The sequence below is a fragment of the Marmota marmota genome, unplaced genomic scaffold (genome assembly GCF_001458135.2).
Source record: "Marmota marmota marmota unplaced genomic scaffold, marMar, whole genome shotgun sequence".
Taxonomy (NCBI): domain Eukaryota; kingdom Metazoa; phylum Chordata; class Mammalia; order Rodentia; family Sciuridae; genus Marmota; species Marmota marmota.
In genome coordinates, this window is record NW_026000101.1 from 24,076,456 (window position 1) to 24,093,134 (window position 16,679).

At 36.2% G+C, this 16,679-nt stretch overlaps 1 protein-coding gene across 4 annotated transcripts in view; it reads right to left on the bottom strand.

Moving 5' to 3' along the window:
* The window catches only part of Tek (TEK receptor tyrosine kinase), a 113,211-nt gene that overhangs the window by 33,718 nt on the left and 62,814 nt on the right, over positions 1 to 16,679 (bottom strand). For all 4 annotated transcript variants that reach the window (XM_015492476.2, XM_015492477.2, XM_015492474.2 and 1 more), the window contains 3 exons: positions 5,135 to 5,279; positions 1,975 to 2,136; positions 98 to 232 (listed from right to left, as the gene is read on the bottom strand). In XM_015492476.2, coding sequence (XP_015347962.2) covers positions 98 to 232; positions 1,975 to 2,136; positions 5,135 to 5,279 — 442 coding nt within the window. The remainder of the gene's footprint in view (positions 1 to 97; positions 233 to 1,974; positions 2,137 to 5,134; positions 5,280 to 16,679) is intronic.

The following is a 16,679-nucleotide window of genomic DNA, read 5'->3' on the forward strand; positions in this document are numbered from 1 at the left end:
ACTCACCCACCACCACCCTTCCTGGTCTTCCTTCCTCTTTCCCTTTCCTCCCCCTCCCACCCGGCTCATGAATAAATGCCTGTTGGCTTCAACTGACCGATGGAAGCTGTTGTGAACCGTCTCACGGGTCCAGGATGCCCTTCCCCGCCCTCTCCGCGACGGACCAGCTGCACACAGAGCTCGTACTCTGTTCGAGGTTCCAAATAGTTGAGTGTAACAATCTCATTTGTCACTGAGAAGAGGAAAAGACCAGGAAACTTCAGTTTGCATTTTGTTAAATTGTTTAAACTTGGGAGGTTATTATTGCAATGTAAAACAAATTTAAATTTTCAAAAAGATAACATCTGGGTGAAACAAGCAATTCTATCTTTAAGGCCTCACTTTTTCAGAATAAGAAAAATTCGACTTTTGAAAAAATGTTGCCAGGTCACAGTGTGTCATTATGCATATCTCTGTGCCGCCTGCACATTTCTGCCCTTGTGCTTTTATCTTTCCATTTGCAAAATAAGACCTTACAAATTTACTATATGAAACATCATACTTAGGAGGAAAAACTCAATTAGAATAATTTTATTTTTACCGTTTTCAAGTTCATACACTGATTTTAATCAAGTTATTGAGCAAAAAGACTCTTGAAGGGTTTGCTTAATGTGATTGGACAACCGATTTGTAATAGTCACATCATTATAAGGAAGGGATCTGAAGTCCCTGGAAAATACAGGATTATTTTCAAATAGCATTTTCTCCTTAGTTATTTGCTTTAGCCAGCCTCTGTATTTCCATTGACATTTCAAAGGTAAATTTTTTCTTTACCCTAAGATAAGTTCCTAATTGGCAAGGGGGGGTGGGAAATAGACTATGTTTAACAGTTCTTAGAAAGGTACTCTATGGATATTCACTGGTAGACAAGGTGATGGCTTATTACCGCCATATGACAAAACGGGACTGGCCACTGATGTTGGAAACAGCTGTCCAGCAAATCAGCTCAACATCTTTGAGTCTAGATTTTATTTGAATCTACAGTAGAACGAGAAGAACTCAGTAGCAATATTTTGACTTCATCCAATCTACCTAGGTTGTCAGCAGCATTATTGAATCCAAACCCTACTTTTCTTCTTTAATAACTTTCTCAATTATCTACATACAGTAGATACAGAATCATTTTTAGGAAATCCTGGGCAAAGTAAGATTAAATATGGAAGGATACATGTTTCCTACAAGCTGCATAGTGGCAGGTCTGTCTATGAGATGGCTCAATTAGAGCATCAATTGATATTGCTGTTCTATTTTAATTTTTAAATTATGATTTTATATCATACAAACAGAACTGTAATTTGTGTTTCAAAATAAATTTAACTGTTATCGTGAACTTTTGACATTTTGCTACATTTTGCTAATTTTTTTTCTTTTTTCAGGAAGTTGGAGGAGCGTGATAGAGCTCTCTTTAACCACACCTCCCTCTTCCCCCACCCTAGTCCTGTTTGCAACTGCCCAAACTTTTCAGGTTCAAAATCCTGAACCTGTGTGTTAAGAGTCTGCAGGACAGGGCAAGACATGAAAAGAGAAAAGAGTAAATGACTTAACAAGGCACAAAGAATCACCCCTAGGATTTAGGCAAATTAAGTCTGCCTTTCCAGCAAGCCCTGGGCTTCCTGTTTCCACATTCATGGTGTAAACACATGTTTTCACCATGACCAGGCAAGAGAGAGTGCTCAAGGCAGAACTGGAGATCCAGAGAGGCCTAGACAGGAAATACTGACCTAGATAGTTACTCACAATGCAAACGGGCCCTGTGCCCCTAGTACACAGAGACTTCCAGAAAGTCAGTCCCAGAACTTAGAGGGCCCCCCACACTCTCCTGAATATTCTGAAATGGAATAGAGGGTAGTGGCAGGGAGAAGGGGATTTCTATATTTGGGGAATAATATTTTTCCTGATGTCATATCCCTGGGGCCCCTGCTGTACAAACCTTACCTTGAATTTGTCTCCAAGCCTCATAATGATTAACAGGTTTATACAGAAGTTTCTTGGATTTGATTGGCCCATCCCCAAAGTAAGGCTCAGAGCTGATGTTGATGATGGCAAAGTTATGTCCAGTGTCAATCACATTCGGTGCATTCAGGGGCTTTGGAAGAACTAAATAAAGTTAAAGCAATAACATTAGTCCTTAGGCTTTGGGGTTTTGTTGTTGTTCTTAACAGGGGTAGAGGAAGAGTGCTTTACATTTCCAAGTCCTCTTGGAGTTCTCTGCTCAGATTCAATGCTCTCTGAGCTCTCTTGCTTTGATCTTGTTCCTCCTACCCATTATCCAAAAAATTCTTCCCTAAAATACTCCTCAGCCCACACCCCTTCAGTGGATTCTCCTTATGCACATAGGATTAAAATCAAAACCTGTACCATGACCTGCCAGGCCTTGCATAATTGCTCACTCTAACTCCAAGCCTTCTCTTCCCTCATCCAGTACCCTCCAATCCCATTCACCTTTTAGTTCACTCAACCAACACGCACCTAACTCCTTTCCCTCTCAGCCTCTCTGTTGATGTGCTGCAAGGAATCCACCTCCTATTATTCTTCCAGTTAACTCCTACTGAACATTCACCTTTTAGCTCTGATATGGCTTCATCACAGGAGGCTGTCCCAGAACCTCAATTAGATGCCTGTGTTATATGCTCTCAGAGAACCTCTACTTATTTTTCCTTGTAATTTTCTGAGTTAATTATTCTAAGTTATTGTGATTATTTTATTGGTCTTCCTACCACGTCATGTATTCACTCACTCATATATATGCTGTTTTTTCTGTTTAACAAAACACAGATTTATTATTTTACAGTTGTGGAGGTCAGGAGTCTGACATGAGTCTGACTGGGCTACCATGGAAGTGTCTGCAAGACTGTGTTCCTTACTGGAGGTTCTAGAGCAGAATCTACCAGAGACTACCTGCCTTCCTTGGCTCCAAGTCTCTTCCTCACCTTCAAAAGCCAACAAGGTCAGGTCTCTGTGACTCTCCTTCCACTATGATGCCTCTCTTTCTGGCTATGGTCAGGAAAGATTCTTGCCTTAAGTCTATCCAGTGGGCATCCACTGGAGAGTCTAGAACAATCTATCCATCTCAATAACCATGCATTCTCAATGGAAGTGAGAGCAACTCCAAGAAGCTGAAAACTGGTTTTTGGAAGAATCAAAAAATTTAGATATTATAATAGATTGTAGACCTCCAAAAGGTCACAGTCCATAAATGGATGTACAGTACAGCTGTAATGTTGAAACTTTATGGTGCTAGGAGTTTTAGAATAAAATTTTTAAAAGAGCTCCTCAGTCGAATGATAATAAAAGAAGGTTGTAAAACACTAGACTCTAAACTACTATAGGGCAAAGACCATGAAGGTTTGTTCACCAGTACAGAACCTACCAGGTGCTCAATAAGTGTGTGTCAGTGAGTTTCCAGGAGCTCAATAGCTCCATTAGAAAGAGACCTTCTTGGGCTGGAGATGTAGCCCCATGGTAGAACACTTGCCTAGCATGTGTGAGGACCTGGATTCCATCCCCAACACCTCAAAAGTGGCGGAGCGGGGGAAGGTTTTCTTAGAAATACATACCTGGGTTTTCTTTCCCTCCTCAAGAATGTGTATTATATGATACGGAAGCTTCAGATATCAGGGGACAATTCAACATTCAGTAATTTTAATTTTCTTCTTTGTCTCAACACTTTGACTTAGAAGTGACCTTCAAGGATACCCCACTTAAAATTGTAGTCACCTCTCCAGCCTACCCCAGCATTCCTTACCCCACTTCTGCTTTAGTTTCTTCCATGGCACTCAGCATTTTAAACAATGTTACAGGTTATTTATTTGCCATTTATTTCCCCATAGGAATATAAGCAAGGTGTAAGAAGTTATTTTGATCATATGAATTTTCTACTGAATAAAAGAGATTTGGGCTTTTTTCTATAATTAAAAAATAAATAAATAAATAATGAGTCCAAGATGGTGTACATGGATTCTCAGGGCAAAGAATTAAAGTCTATGCAGTTGTGTTTATGTCTCTGCTATTACTGACCTCCTTTTAAAACACTACTTACTATGTTCTGAGTACTTACACCATTTCATTATGGAGGTTACATCTGGGATCTCCCAAAGGATTTCTAATTAAATAATGGGGTGGACTAGATGCTATACAACTTTGGCCATCCTGCTTCCTCATCTGTAAAAGAGACTTCAAAAGCAAAATGGTCTAGAAAAGATAGTTCTGGTGTTGAGGTCAGGAAACCCAGATTTAAAACTAAGATTGGCCACTTATCAGCTGTGCTACCTCATACACTTTAATTTGTTTCCTCACTGGAAAAGGAGATAAAAATATCTGCTGTCCAAGGCTCTTGCAAAGATTAAATAAGATGAAGTATGCAATGACTTAGTATTTAGATATTGTAATATCAGTGCCATTTGTAGAATTTATACCAGAGAGCTATTAGGTATTTTTGTCTAAATGAGTTCATATGTCACTTCCATATTTAAAATTCCTTGTTATGTCTATGAATGACCAGCCAAGTTAATTTGTATTTACCTCTAATTTATTGTTTCCCTTCAAGCCACAAATGTATACATATTCACTCAGGTTAACTAAAAAATTTGAAATGCCAATTTATAACAGGAAGAATGTCCACAACCCTGAATTCATGAACAATCATTCATGTTAATTTTTTAAAATAGCTTCATACTAAGTGAGTGATCTTCCAAACAGATTCTCCAAATCATTCTTCATGATGAGTAGGAAGTCACAATGATGAAGCTAAACTTATTGAGAAAATTTACTGAAAAATGTCACAACAATGATGATAAAATAACTCTCAGGGGTTGAGAAAATAAGCTTCATTTATAAAGAATGGCTCATGGAGGTTAAGTTCATTTGTTCAAGACCACATACAAGATTACCAGCTGTTAGAGACAAAACTCAAACCCAAGGCTATGTGACTTCAAAAAGTATACTCTTGATCTTTTTATTCTACTTTCATGGACATGATTTTAATAAAAAAGACTCAGTATCCTAAAAAATACCTCAAAAGTATTTTGGTTCCCCAGCAATACATAAACACCACGCATCAAGGGTGTAAGATCTTCCCATGGAAAATGAAGCTTACCTTTAACAGAAATGTTGAAGGGCTTTTCCACCATCCCAGCCACTGTGTTCACACTGCAGACCCACACCCCTGAGTCAGGGGGGAGAATCCGGTGGATGGTGAATATGGCCACTGAGAAATGATCTGTGTGGTTAAAGTCTTTTGGCTGAAATAGTCACGTACAAAAAAAATTAATTAAAACTTCTAGGGAGTCATAAACACAAAGGTCCAAAACACTGACCCCATCTCATTGTTTAATAAGTTTTCTAGGAGAGATTAAGTAGCTAAATGTAATGCTAATATAATTATGGCTTATTTCCAAAGCTATTGTAGTAGCCCTGAACGTTTATATTGGATGGATGCCCTCTCAGATCCTGCTGTTGTATTTATGTTTGGGAGTGTGAGGTAAACACAAGTGAGGAGTCTAATTCCCTTTAAACTGCTTCTGATAGCATTTGTTCCTTTCTGGTCTTATACCAAGATGGCTGGGTGGGAGGATAAGTGGTTTCCTAAGTGTCTGAGGAACTGTTGGGTGTGGTATCATGGAAAAAGCCAGGGATCTGAAGACACGTGGACCTTGGTTTACTTTTGATAAATTCCTCAGCTACTTAACCTCACCCTGCCAGTCTCCACTTCTGTAGAAAGGGGGACAGGTAGGGCTACGAAGCTATGAGTGGAGGGCAAGATGGCAGCTGAGTAGGAGGTTCCAGCAATTGTTTCCCCACAGAGAAATCAATTTGAAGAGCTATTCACACTGCTGACACAAGAGCTAAAGAAAACCCAAAGCGAGATCATTGTACCTGCTCTTAGAACAAAAATGAAGACATACTGAAGAAGGTATCAGAATAAATCGAACAGAAAAAGAATAAGTAAGCTTGAACACAGGCTGTGTGGATATGGAGGAGAAAAAATGGGGAAAAAAAGTGAAATAAAGAAAGCTTATGGGAATTTTGGGATAGTATTGAGAGAAAATATTTAGGTTACTGGGGTTCAAGAAAGACTTGAGAATATCATAGGGGTACAAAATTTATTCATACTGATAACAGAAAAATTATCAAACCTAGAGAAAGATACAAATGTCTAAGTAAGGAAGATAAAAGATCACTGGTTTGATTTAACTCGACCAAATCTACCACAAGATGTATTATAATGAAATTCTCAAGGGTTAAAGAGAATTTTCAGCCAGATGCAGAGAACATACCTGGAATCCCAGATACTCAGGAGGCTAAGGCAGAAGGATCACAAGTTTGAGACCAGCCTGGGAAAATTATTATCAAGACCCTATCTCAAAATAAAAGGGCCAGGGATGTAACCCAGTCGTAAAGCACTAGCCTAGCATGCACAAGAATTCTCATGAAGACAAAGGAAACACATAATGCATACGGGTGTCCCAATATCTCTGACAGAAGACTTCTCAGCAGAAACTTTCTAGGCCAGGAATTAGTAGGATGAGATTTGTACACTAGGGAAGGGAAAAAGAACTGTCAACCAAGGATGCTTTACTCAGCAAAGTTATCCTTTAGACGTCAAGGAGGAGAAAAAGACATTCTAAAACAATCTGAGGGAATTTATCACCACCAATCAGAGAATTTATCCCAAAAGGAATGCAAAAGGGGATTGTCAAATTATAAAACAGAGACACCAACCAGTAAGGGGAAAATATCAAAAGAGAAACAAACTCACTATTAAATTCAAAGATGAATCCAGAATACCCTAACAGTGCAAACATGGTACCTAAATCACTCGTATCTTCAGTGTGAAGACTAAAATATAAAACAGTTAAAATAATAAATATTAATATATCAAGAGATAAGCAATGTAGAAGTATAAGACATCAAAAATTCAAATGTGGAAAGAAATATAAAAAATTTTATTAGTGTTTTAATCTTTTTTCTTTGTTTATTATCCTCTATTTCTGAATAATTTCAAGTTGCTATGACTCCAAATAGCTGGTTATAATTAAAAACTATTTTTTGTAAGTCTCATGGTAGCCACAAAGCCAAAGTCCTTATTAGACAAACCAAAAATAATGAATCAAAACAGACTGCTAGAGAAAATCAGTTAGCCATAAAGGAAGACCATAAAAGAAGGAGAAAGAAACAAATAACAAAATGGTAATAGTTATACCTTCCCTATCAAAAACTTACCTTCAATGTAAATGGGTTAAATTCTACAATTAAAAGACAAAGCAGCAAAATGGATGAGAAAAAAAAAAAGACCCAAATACATATATATATTGCTTATAAGAAACTCACCACCTTAAAGGACACGTGAGGACTAAAAATGAAGAGATGCAATGCAAACAGAATCCAAAAGAAAGCAGGAGTAACCATATTGATTTCGGATAAATAGAGTTTAAAACAAAAGCAATAAATAAAGTCAAGGATATAATGATCAATTTAGTCAGTTTAGCAAGAGGAAATTTTACACACACACACACACACACGTAAAGACAAACACCCAATCCAATAGTAGAGCACTTAAATATATAAAGCAAATATTAATAGTAGAAAACTATATTAAATATTAATGGGAGAGATATATTTCAGTACAATAATAGTAGGGGACTTCCAGAAATGGACAGATGATCCAGGCCAAAAATTCAAAAAACTAAGACCAAATAGACCTAACAGACTTTCCATCTAACAGTTTCTACATCTGACAGTTGCCACAGTGCACTTTTTCCCCTTCAGAACAGAACATGGAACATTTCCAGGATAGATCATGTTATGTTAAGCCTCAAAAAAGTCTCAACACTTTACTTTTTTACTCTAGGGATTGAACCCAGGGGCACTTAATCACTGAGCCACATCCCCAGCCCTTTTTATTTTTTATTTTGAGACAGGGTCTCACTAACTTGTTTAGGGTGTTACGATGTTGCCAAGTTTGACCTTGAACTTGCGATTCCTCCTGCATCAGCCTCCCAAGTTGCTGGGATTATAGACATGGGCCATGATACCTGGCCTCAGCACATTTTTTAAAAACTGAAATCATATCTTTTTAGTCACAATGCTTTTAAACTTGAATTAATAACAAGAAAGACTTTGGAAACTATATAAACACATAAAAATTCACCAACTTACTCCTGAAAAACCAATGAATCAAGGAAGAAATTAAGGAAATTTAAAAATTTCTTGAAACAAATGAAAATGGAACTAATATACCAAAACCTATGGGATAAAGCAGTATCAAAAGGGAAGTTCATAGTAATCAAAACAGAAAGGTCTTGAACAAATTATCACTATGCCTCAAGGAACTAGAAAAACAAAACAAAAGAAACCCATAATTAGTAAAAGGAAAGCAAGAATGAAGATCAGAGCAGAAATAAATGAAATAGGGACTGAAAAGAAGAAAGCAGAAAAAAATCAATGAATGAAGAACTGGATCTTTGAAAAGATTTAAAAAATTAACAAATCCTTAGCCAGACTAGGAACAAAAAAGATGACTCAGATAAAATCAGGTATGAAAAAGGAGACAACCAACACCATATAAATGCCAACAATCATTAGACATTATTATACACCAACAAAATGGAAAAATTCCTGGATACATATACCTTACTAAGATTAAATTATAAAGAATTAGAAAACCTAAACAGACTAATAACAAATAAGATAATTGAATTAGTCATGAAAAGTCTATCCAAAAAATCCTAGGATCAGATGTCTTTATTGCTGGCACCAACAGCTGATGCCATCTACCATGGGCAAGTCAGAGAGGGAGATTAAGAGAACCCACATTTTGGATGGCACTAAGGCATGTCTTAAAACAGAGAGGACAGTGATCAGGGACATTATCAAGCACACAGTGAGCTGTGCTTTGTTTTTGTGTGAGAAGGATGTGGTGCATCTCCCAGTGGCCCACAATGAACAGGGACAGCCACCATCTTTTCCTACTGTGTTTCCATGGCCAGTGGGTATGGGTCCAAACCCAGGTATCCAGACCTGTATAATTCTAGCTGGGTCTGAAAAACTGACCTGGCAGAGGCTCACCACATGACCCAGAGTGTAACTAGAAAACCAGGTGATTATTCTCTCTTTGCTGGTTTTAAGTTTTATTTTTCATGAAATATTTTATTGAGTATATTTTGTAGTGAAGACTTCCTAGTTGTGAATTCTTTTAATTTTTGTTTATTGTGGAAGTTTTCATTGCATCATCAAATCTGAAGCATTAATTTCATAAACAAGCAGGAGTTTCTACCCTCATATCAGATAAAGTGGACTTTAAACCAAAGTTAATCAGAAGGGTTTTTAATACTGCTTAAGGGAATTATACATCAACAAGATATAACAATTATAAATATTTATGCCCCAAACAATGGAGCATCTATGTACTTCAAACAAACCCTTATCAATTTCAAGAATCAAATAGACCACAACACAATAATACTGTGTGACTTTAACATGCCTCTCTCATCACTGGATAAATCTTCCAACAAAAACTAAATAGAGAAGCTATAGGACTAAAAAATACAATTAATAATTTAGACTTAACAGACATATAGAATATTTCATCCATCAATAACTGAATACACTTTCTTCTCAACAGCACATAGACCCTTCTCTAAAATAAACTACATTTTAGGCCACAAAGTGATGCTTAGCAAATACAAAAAAAAAAAAAAAAAATCGAGATAATATCTTGCATTCTAACAGATCATAATGGAATGAAATTAGAAATCAGTGACATAACAAAAAAATAGAAGCTATTATAATACCTGGAGACTAAATAATATAATACTGAATGATCCATGGATAGCAGAAAAAAATCAGGGATGAAATTAAAAAATATTTAGAGGTAAATGAGAACAGCGACACAACATATCAAAATCTCTGGGACACTATGAAGGTGGCTCTAAAAAGAAAGTTTATAGCACTGAGTTCATTCACTAAAAGAATAGAAAGTCACAATTAAATAACCTAACGTTACATCTCAAGGCCCTGGAAAAAGAAGAACAAATCAACATCAAAAGTCATAGAAGAAAAGAAATAATTGAAATCAGAGCTGAAATGAATAAAATTGAAATTGAAAAAACAATTCAAGAGATCAACAAAACAAAAAGTTGATTTTTTGGAAAAAAAATCAATAAAATTGATAAGCCCTTAGCCATGCTAACCAAGAGAAAGGAAAAATTTCTAAAATTTGTGATGAAAAAAGAAATATCACCATAGACATCACTGAAATACAAAGAATAATCCAACTATTTTGAAAATTTAATACTCCAAGAAAATAGAAAGTCTTGAAGATATCAACAAATTTCTAGAGACATATAACCACCCAAATTGAACCAGGAGGACAGAAATTTAAACAGATTCATTTCAAGCAATGAAATTGAAGATGCCATCAAAAGTCTACCAAGAAAGAAAAGCCCAGAACCAGATAAATCTCAACAAGTTCTACCAGACCTTCAGAGAAGAATTTACACCAATCCTCCTCAAACTATTCCATGAAATAGAAAAGGAGGGAATGTTCCAATCTCATGAAAGCTAGTATCATCCTGATTCCCAAACCAGACAAAGACATGGAGGAAAGAAAACTTCACACCAATATCCCTGATGAACATAGATGCAAAAATGTTAATGAAATACTGGAAAATCACATACAAAAACACATTCAAAAGATAGTGCACCATGATCAAGTGGGTTTCATTCCAGGAATGCAAGGTTTTTTCAACATATGGAAATCAATAAATGTACTTCACCACATCAATAGATATAAAGACAAGAATCACAAGATTATCTCAGTAGATGCAAAAAAAAAAAAAAAGCATTTGACAAAATACGGCATCCATTCATGCTCAAAACACTAGAAAAACTAGGGATAGTAGGAACATACCTCAACATTGTAAAAGCTATATATGCTAAATCCAAGGCCAACATCATTCTAAATGGAGAACAATTAAGAGCAGTCCCTCTATCTGTATATGGGGTAAAAATGGGAGTTCATAACCCACTTGAATCAAAGTGTGAAATATGATATATCAAGAAATTTGTAATGTTTTGAACAACCAACAATAAAAAAATTTAAAAAAAAAGAGCAGTCCCTCTAAAAACTGGAACAAGACAGGGATGCCCTTTTTCAATTCTTCTAGTTAACATGGTCCTGGAAACTCTAGCCAGAGCAATTAAGCCAAAGAAAGAAATTAAAGGGGAGTGCCCATGGGGTTGGGGTTGTGGCTTAGCGGTAGAGTGCTCACCTAGCACGTGTGAGGCCCTGGGTTCAATCCTCAGCACCACATAAGAATGAAATAAAAATAATGTGTCCAACTACAACTAAAAAATAATAAATATTTTTAAAATTTTTTTAAAAGAAATTAAAGGGATGTATATAGGAAAAGAACTGAAACTATCCCTATTTGCTGACAAAATGATACTATATTTAGAAGATCCAAAAACTCCACTAGAAAACTTATAGAATTCATAAATGAATTCAACAAAGAAATGTGATATAAAATTAACATCCATAAATTAATTGTTTTCCTATACACAAATGATGAATCAGCCGAAAGAGAAATTAGGGAAACTATCTCATTCACAACAGCCTCAAAAAAAAAAAAATCCTTGAGAATTAATCTAACAAAAGAAGTAAAAGACCTCTACAATGAAAACTACAGAACACTAAAGAAAGAAATTGAAGAAGACCTTAGAAGACAGAAAGATCTCCCTGCTCTTGGATAGGCAGAATTAACATTGTCAAAATGGCCATACTACCAAAATCATTACATAGATTTAATGCAATTCCTATAATATACTAACAACATTCTTCATAGAAATAGGAAAAGCAATCATGAAATTCATTTGGAAAAAATAAGAGACCCAAAATAGACAAAGCAATCCTTAGAGAGAAAAGAGAAGCAGGAAGCATCACAACACCAGACCTTAAACTATACTACAGAGCTATAACAACAAAAACAGCATGATATTAGTACCAAAACAGACATGAAGACCAATGGTACAGAAAACAAGACATAGATACAAACCCATATTAATACAGTATCTCATACCAGACAATAGGCACCATAAATATACATTGGAGAAAACATAGCCTCTTCAACAAATGGTGTGGGGAAATCTGAAAATCCGTATGTAGCAAAATGAAATTTAACCCCTCTCTCACTGCACAAAACTCAACTCAAAATGTATCAAAGACCTAGGCATTAGACCAGAGACCCTACATGTACTAGAACAAAGTGTAGGCCCAACACTGAATCATGTTGACTTAGGAACTTCCTCAACAAGACTCCTAAAGTGCAAAACAAATCTTTGCTACCTGCACCTCAATGCAGGATATATAAAGAACTAAAAAAATTAACACACACATAAAAATAATCCAATTAATAAATTTGCAAAGGAACTGAATAGACATTTCACAGAAGAAGAAATATGAGAGGTCAACAAATATATGAAAAAATGTTCAACATCTCTGGAAATCAGAGAAATGAAAATTGAAACTACACTGCAATATCATCTCACTGCAGTCAGAATGGCAACAATCAGGAATATAAGTAATAATAAATGTTGATGAAGATGTGGGGAAAAAAGGACTCTCATACATGACTAAGTGAGACTGGAAACTGGTACAACCAATCTGGAAAAGAGTATGGAGATTCCTCAGATAATTTGAAATGGAACCACCATTTGACCCAGTTATCCCACTCCTTGGCATATATCCAAAGGATTTAAAATCAGTATGCTACAGTGACACAGCCACATCAATGTTTACAGCAGGTCAATTCACAAGAGCTAAACAATGAACCAGCCTAGGTACCTTTCAACAGATGAATGGATAAAGAAAATGTGGTATACATACACAAGGGAATGCTACTCAGCCAGTAAATTCATGGAACTGGAGACTATCATGCTAAGTAAAATAAGCCAATCCCCCAAAACCAGAGGATGAATGTTCTCCCTAATATGTAGATGCTAACTCACAATAAGCAGGCAGGGTTGGTGGTAGAGAAGAATAGAAGTACTTTGAATTATACAAAGGGGAATGAAGAGAAGGGAGGGGAAATGGGAATAGGAAAGACAGGAGAATGAATCAGACATTACTTTCCTATGTGCATATATGATTACATGACCAATGTTATTCCATAGGAAAGACAATGAAATGAATCTGACTTAAAGTTCCTAAGTTCACACATAAATACACCACAATGAATCTCCACATTATGTACTACAACAAGACTGTGATCCTAATTAGAGTAAGATGTGCTGTTTGTATAAATATATCAAAATATACTCTACTGACATGTATAACTTAAAAGAATTTTTAAAAATCCTAAAATTTTAAGAAACCATACATACACACCGCAGATGGCCAAAGAAATACTGAGCAAAAAGAATATAATAGGAGGTTTTACACTTCTTGACTTCAAACTAGACTACAAAGCTACAGATTTTAAAACAGCATTAGTATTGGCACAAAATTAGACACATAGACCAATGAAACCATATAGAGAGCCTAGAAGTAAGCCCACACATCGGCAGCCAACTGATTTTGACTTAATTGCTGAGAATTTGCACTGGAAAAAATGACAGTCTTTTCAGTAAGGAGGAAATTGGATATCCAAATGCAGAAGAACAAAACTACTCTCTCTCTCATCATCTACAAAAATATAGAAAAATCAAATTAAAATGGAATAATAATTAATAAATGAAGTAATAATTAAATCTATTAAACTACTAGAAGACTACACAAAGGAAGTTCTTGAGGACATAGGTCTGGGCAGGGTTTGAGAAGATCCAAAGCCCAGGAGACAGAAGCAAAACTGGACATAGGCAATTACATGACAGTAGATAGCTTTTGACCTCAACAGAGGTCAAAAGTCATTGAAGTGAAAAGACAAGCTATACATGAGAGGGAACATTTGTAAACTATATATCTGACAAGAGATTATTAGTGGATGATACACTCGAGTAGACAGTTCTCAAAGGAAAACATACAAATGGCCAACAGGTACATGAAATAATACTGAACTTCAGTGGTCATTAGAGATGTGCTGTGAGTCTCCCTATATTTTTCACTTTGTTCTTCTAGCTTATACTCACCACCGAGGTCTCAAAACCTCATTCCCGTTAGAATGTCCGTTACAAATTGGTACAGCCAATTTGGAAAGCAGTATGGAGATTTCTTGGAAAGCTGGGAATGGAACCACCATTTGACCCAGCTATTCCCCTTCTTGGTCTATTCCCTAAAGACCTAAAAAGAGCATGCTCCAGGGACACTGCTACATCGATGTTCATAGCAGCACAATTCACAATAGCAAGACTGTGGAACCAACCCAGATGCCCTTCAATAGACGAATGGATAAAAAAAATGTGGCATTTATACACAATGGAGTATTACTCTGCATTAAAAAATGACAAAATCATAGAATTTGCAGGGAAATGGATGGCATTAGAGCAGATTATGCTAAGTGAAGCTAGCCAATCCCTAAAAAACAAATGCCAAATGTCTTCTTTGATATAAGGAGAGTAACTAAGAACAGAGTAGGGACGAAAAGCATGAGAAGAAGATTAACATTAAACAGGGATGAGAGGTGGGAGGGAAAGGGAGAGAGAAGGGAAATTGCATGGAAATGGAAGGAGACCCTCAGGGTTATACAAAAGTACATACAAGAGGAAGTGAGGGGAAAGGGAAAAATAATACAAGGGGGAGAAATGAATGACAGTAGAGGGGGTAGAGAGAGAAGAGAGGAGGGGAGGGGAGGGGGGATAGTAGAGGATAGGAAAGGCAGCAGAATACAACAGACACTAGTATGGCAATATGTAAATCAATGGATGTGTAACTGATGTGATTCTGCAATTTGTATACGGGGTAAAAATGGGAGTTCATAACCCACTTGAATCAAAGTGTGAAATATGATATATCAAGAACTATGTAATGTTTTGAACAACCAACAATAAAAAAATTAAAAAAAAAGAAGCATAACCTTGCCAAGTGTTGGCAAGGATGTGGAGTAAAGGAAAGGCTTGCATACTTTTGGTGGGAATGAAAATCAGTACAGCCATTGTAGACATCAGTATAGAAGTTTCTAAAAAAAAATTAAAAATAGAAATACCATAAATTCCACTATTGGGTACATATCCAAAGGAAATGAACTCATTATGTTAAAGAGACATCTGCACACCCATGTTTATTGCAGTACTATTTACAATAGCCAATAAATGGAAACAACCTGTCTCCAACAACGGATGAATGAAGAAAATATGGCAGTAGACACAATGGAATACTATTCAGCCATAAAATGGTTGAAATCCTGTCGTTCTTGATAACCTGGACGGAACTGGAGGCCATTATATTAAGTGAAATAATTCATGCACAAAAAAGGCAAGAACTACATTATCTAACTTCTATGGGAAGTCTAAAAAAAGTTCATTTCACAGAAGTTGAGAGTAGAATGTTTACCAGAGGCTGGAAAGAGTAGAGGGGAGGAAGGATGTGAAAATGTTGAGTAAAAGGTACTACATTAGCTGGGACTGGTGGAGAGGGCCTGTAATCTCAGCTATCCTGAAAGCTGATGCAAGAGCCACACAAGTAAGAAGTCAGTCTCAGCCACTTAGTGAGAACCTGTTCCAAAATAAAATAAAAAGGTCTGTGGATACAGTTCAGTAATCAAGTGCCCCTGGGTTCAATCTCCAATACCAAAAATAAAGAGAAGGGAAGGGAAGGAAATGAGAAAAGAAAAAAAAGAGAGAGGTACTAAAGAGCCCTTGCCTAGCATGAACAAGGCTCTATGTTCAATCCCAGTACCACAAAAAATAAGTAAGTAAATAAACAAATAAGAAAGAATGCACGCACAATTCTATGATTAGATAGAAAAAAGATTTGTGGTTCTATTATCCAGTAAGCTGACTTTGGGTAGTGTTTGATGATAATATGGATGCACTTATCCTCATTTGAACATTATACAATGTATACATGTATCAAAGTATCATACAGTGACCTATGTACATGTATAATTTTATGTATCAGTTAAAATTTTTAAAATAAAAATAAAGGATTAAAAAAAGAAGAAGTTAGAATAGTATAATTCACTGTTACTGGAAGGTGGGCATTACTTCTACTAGCTCATGGTAAAGCCAACAAGATTTTTGGGAACTGTCCATTAGTTTCTTCTACCTAATGCATTGTTTGAGATTAGGAACATTTGCTGTGTGGACAATGGTAACGGAGAATTTTATATACCCTGCTCCCAAGAGGTCCCTCATACCTATCTTTAGTCAAGTTGATTTTTCGGTCATCTTTATTTCAAAATCTATAACTTTCTATTAATTAATTAAGCCATTAACTTTCCAAGGATTGCTTATAACATGAAAACATTTAGAATGGCTCCTTTCTCTGCTACATTTGGAATGGCTGGGAGAGAGAAAAGAAGATGTTGGATAGTTAGATCAGTCCTATCCAGCAAAATAGAAGTGCTGTGGCACAGCCCTAACTAGGAGAGCAAAGTGAAGATGTACAGGGAATCCTAAGAAAGGCACTCAGATCTAAGGGGTTCTGGGGAGCGTGGTTTCTGAAGTGGAGATGTGGAAAGGAGATTCAAGACCTTTCCATGTAGAGT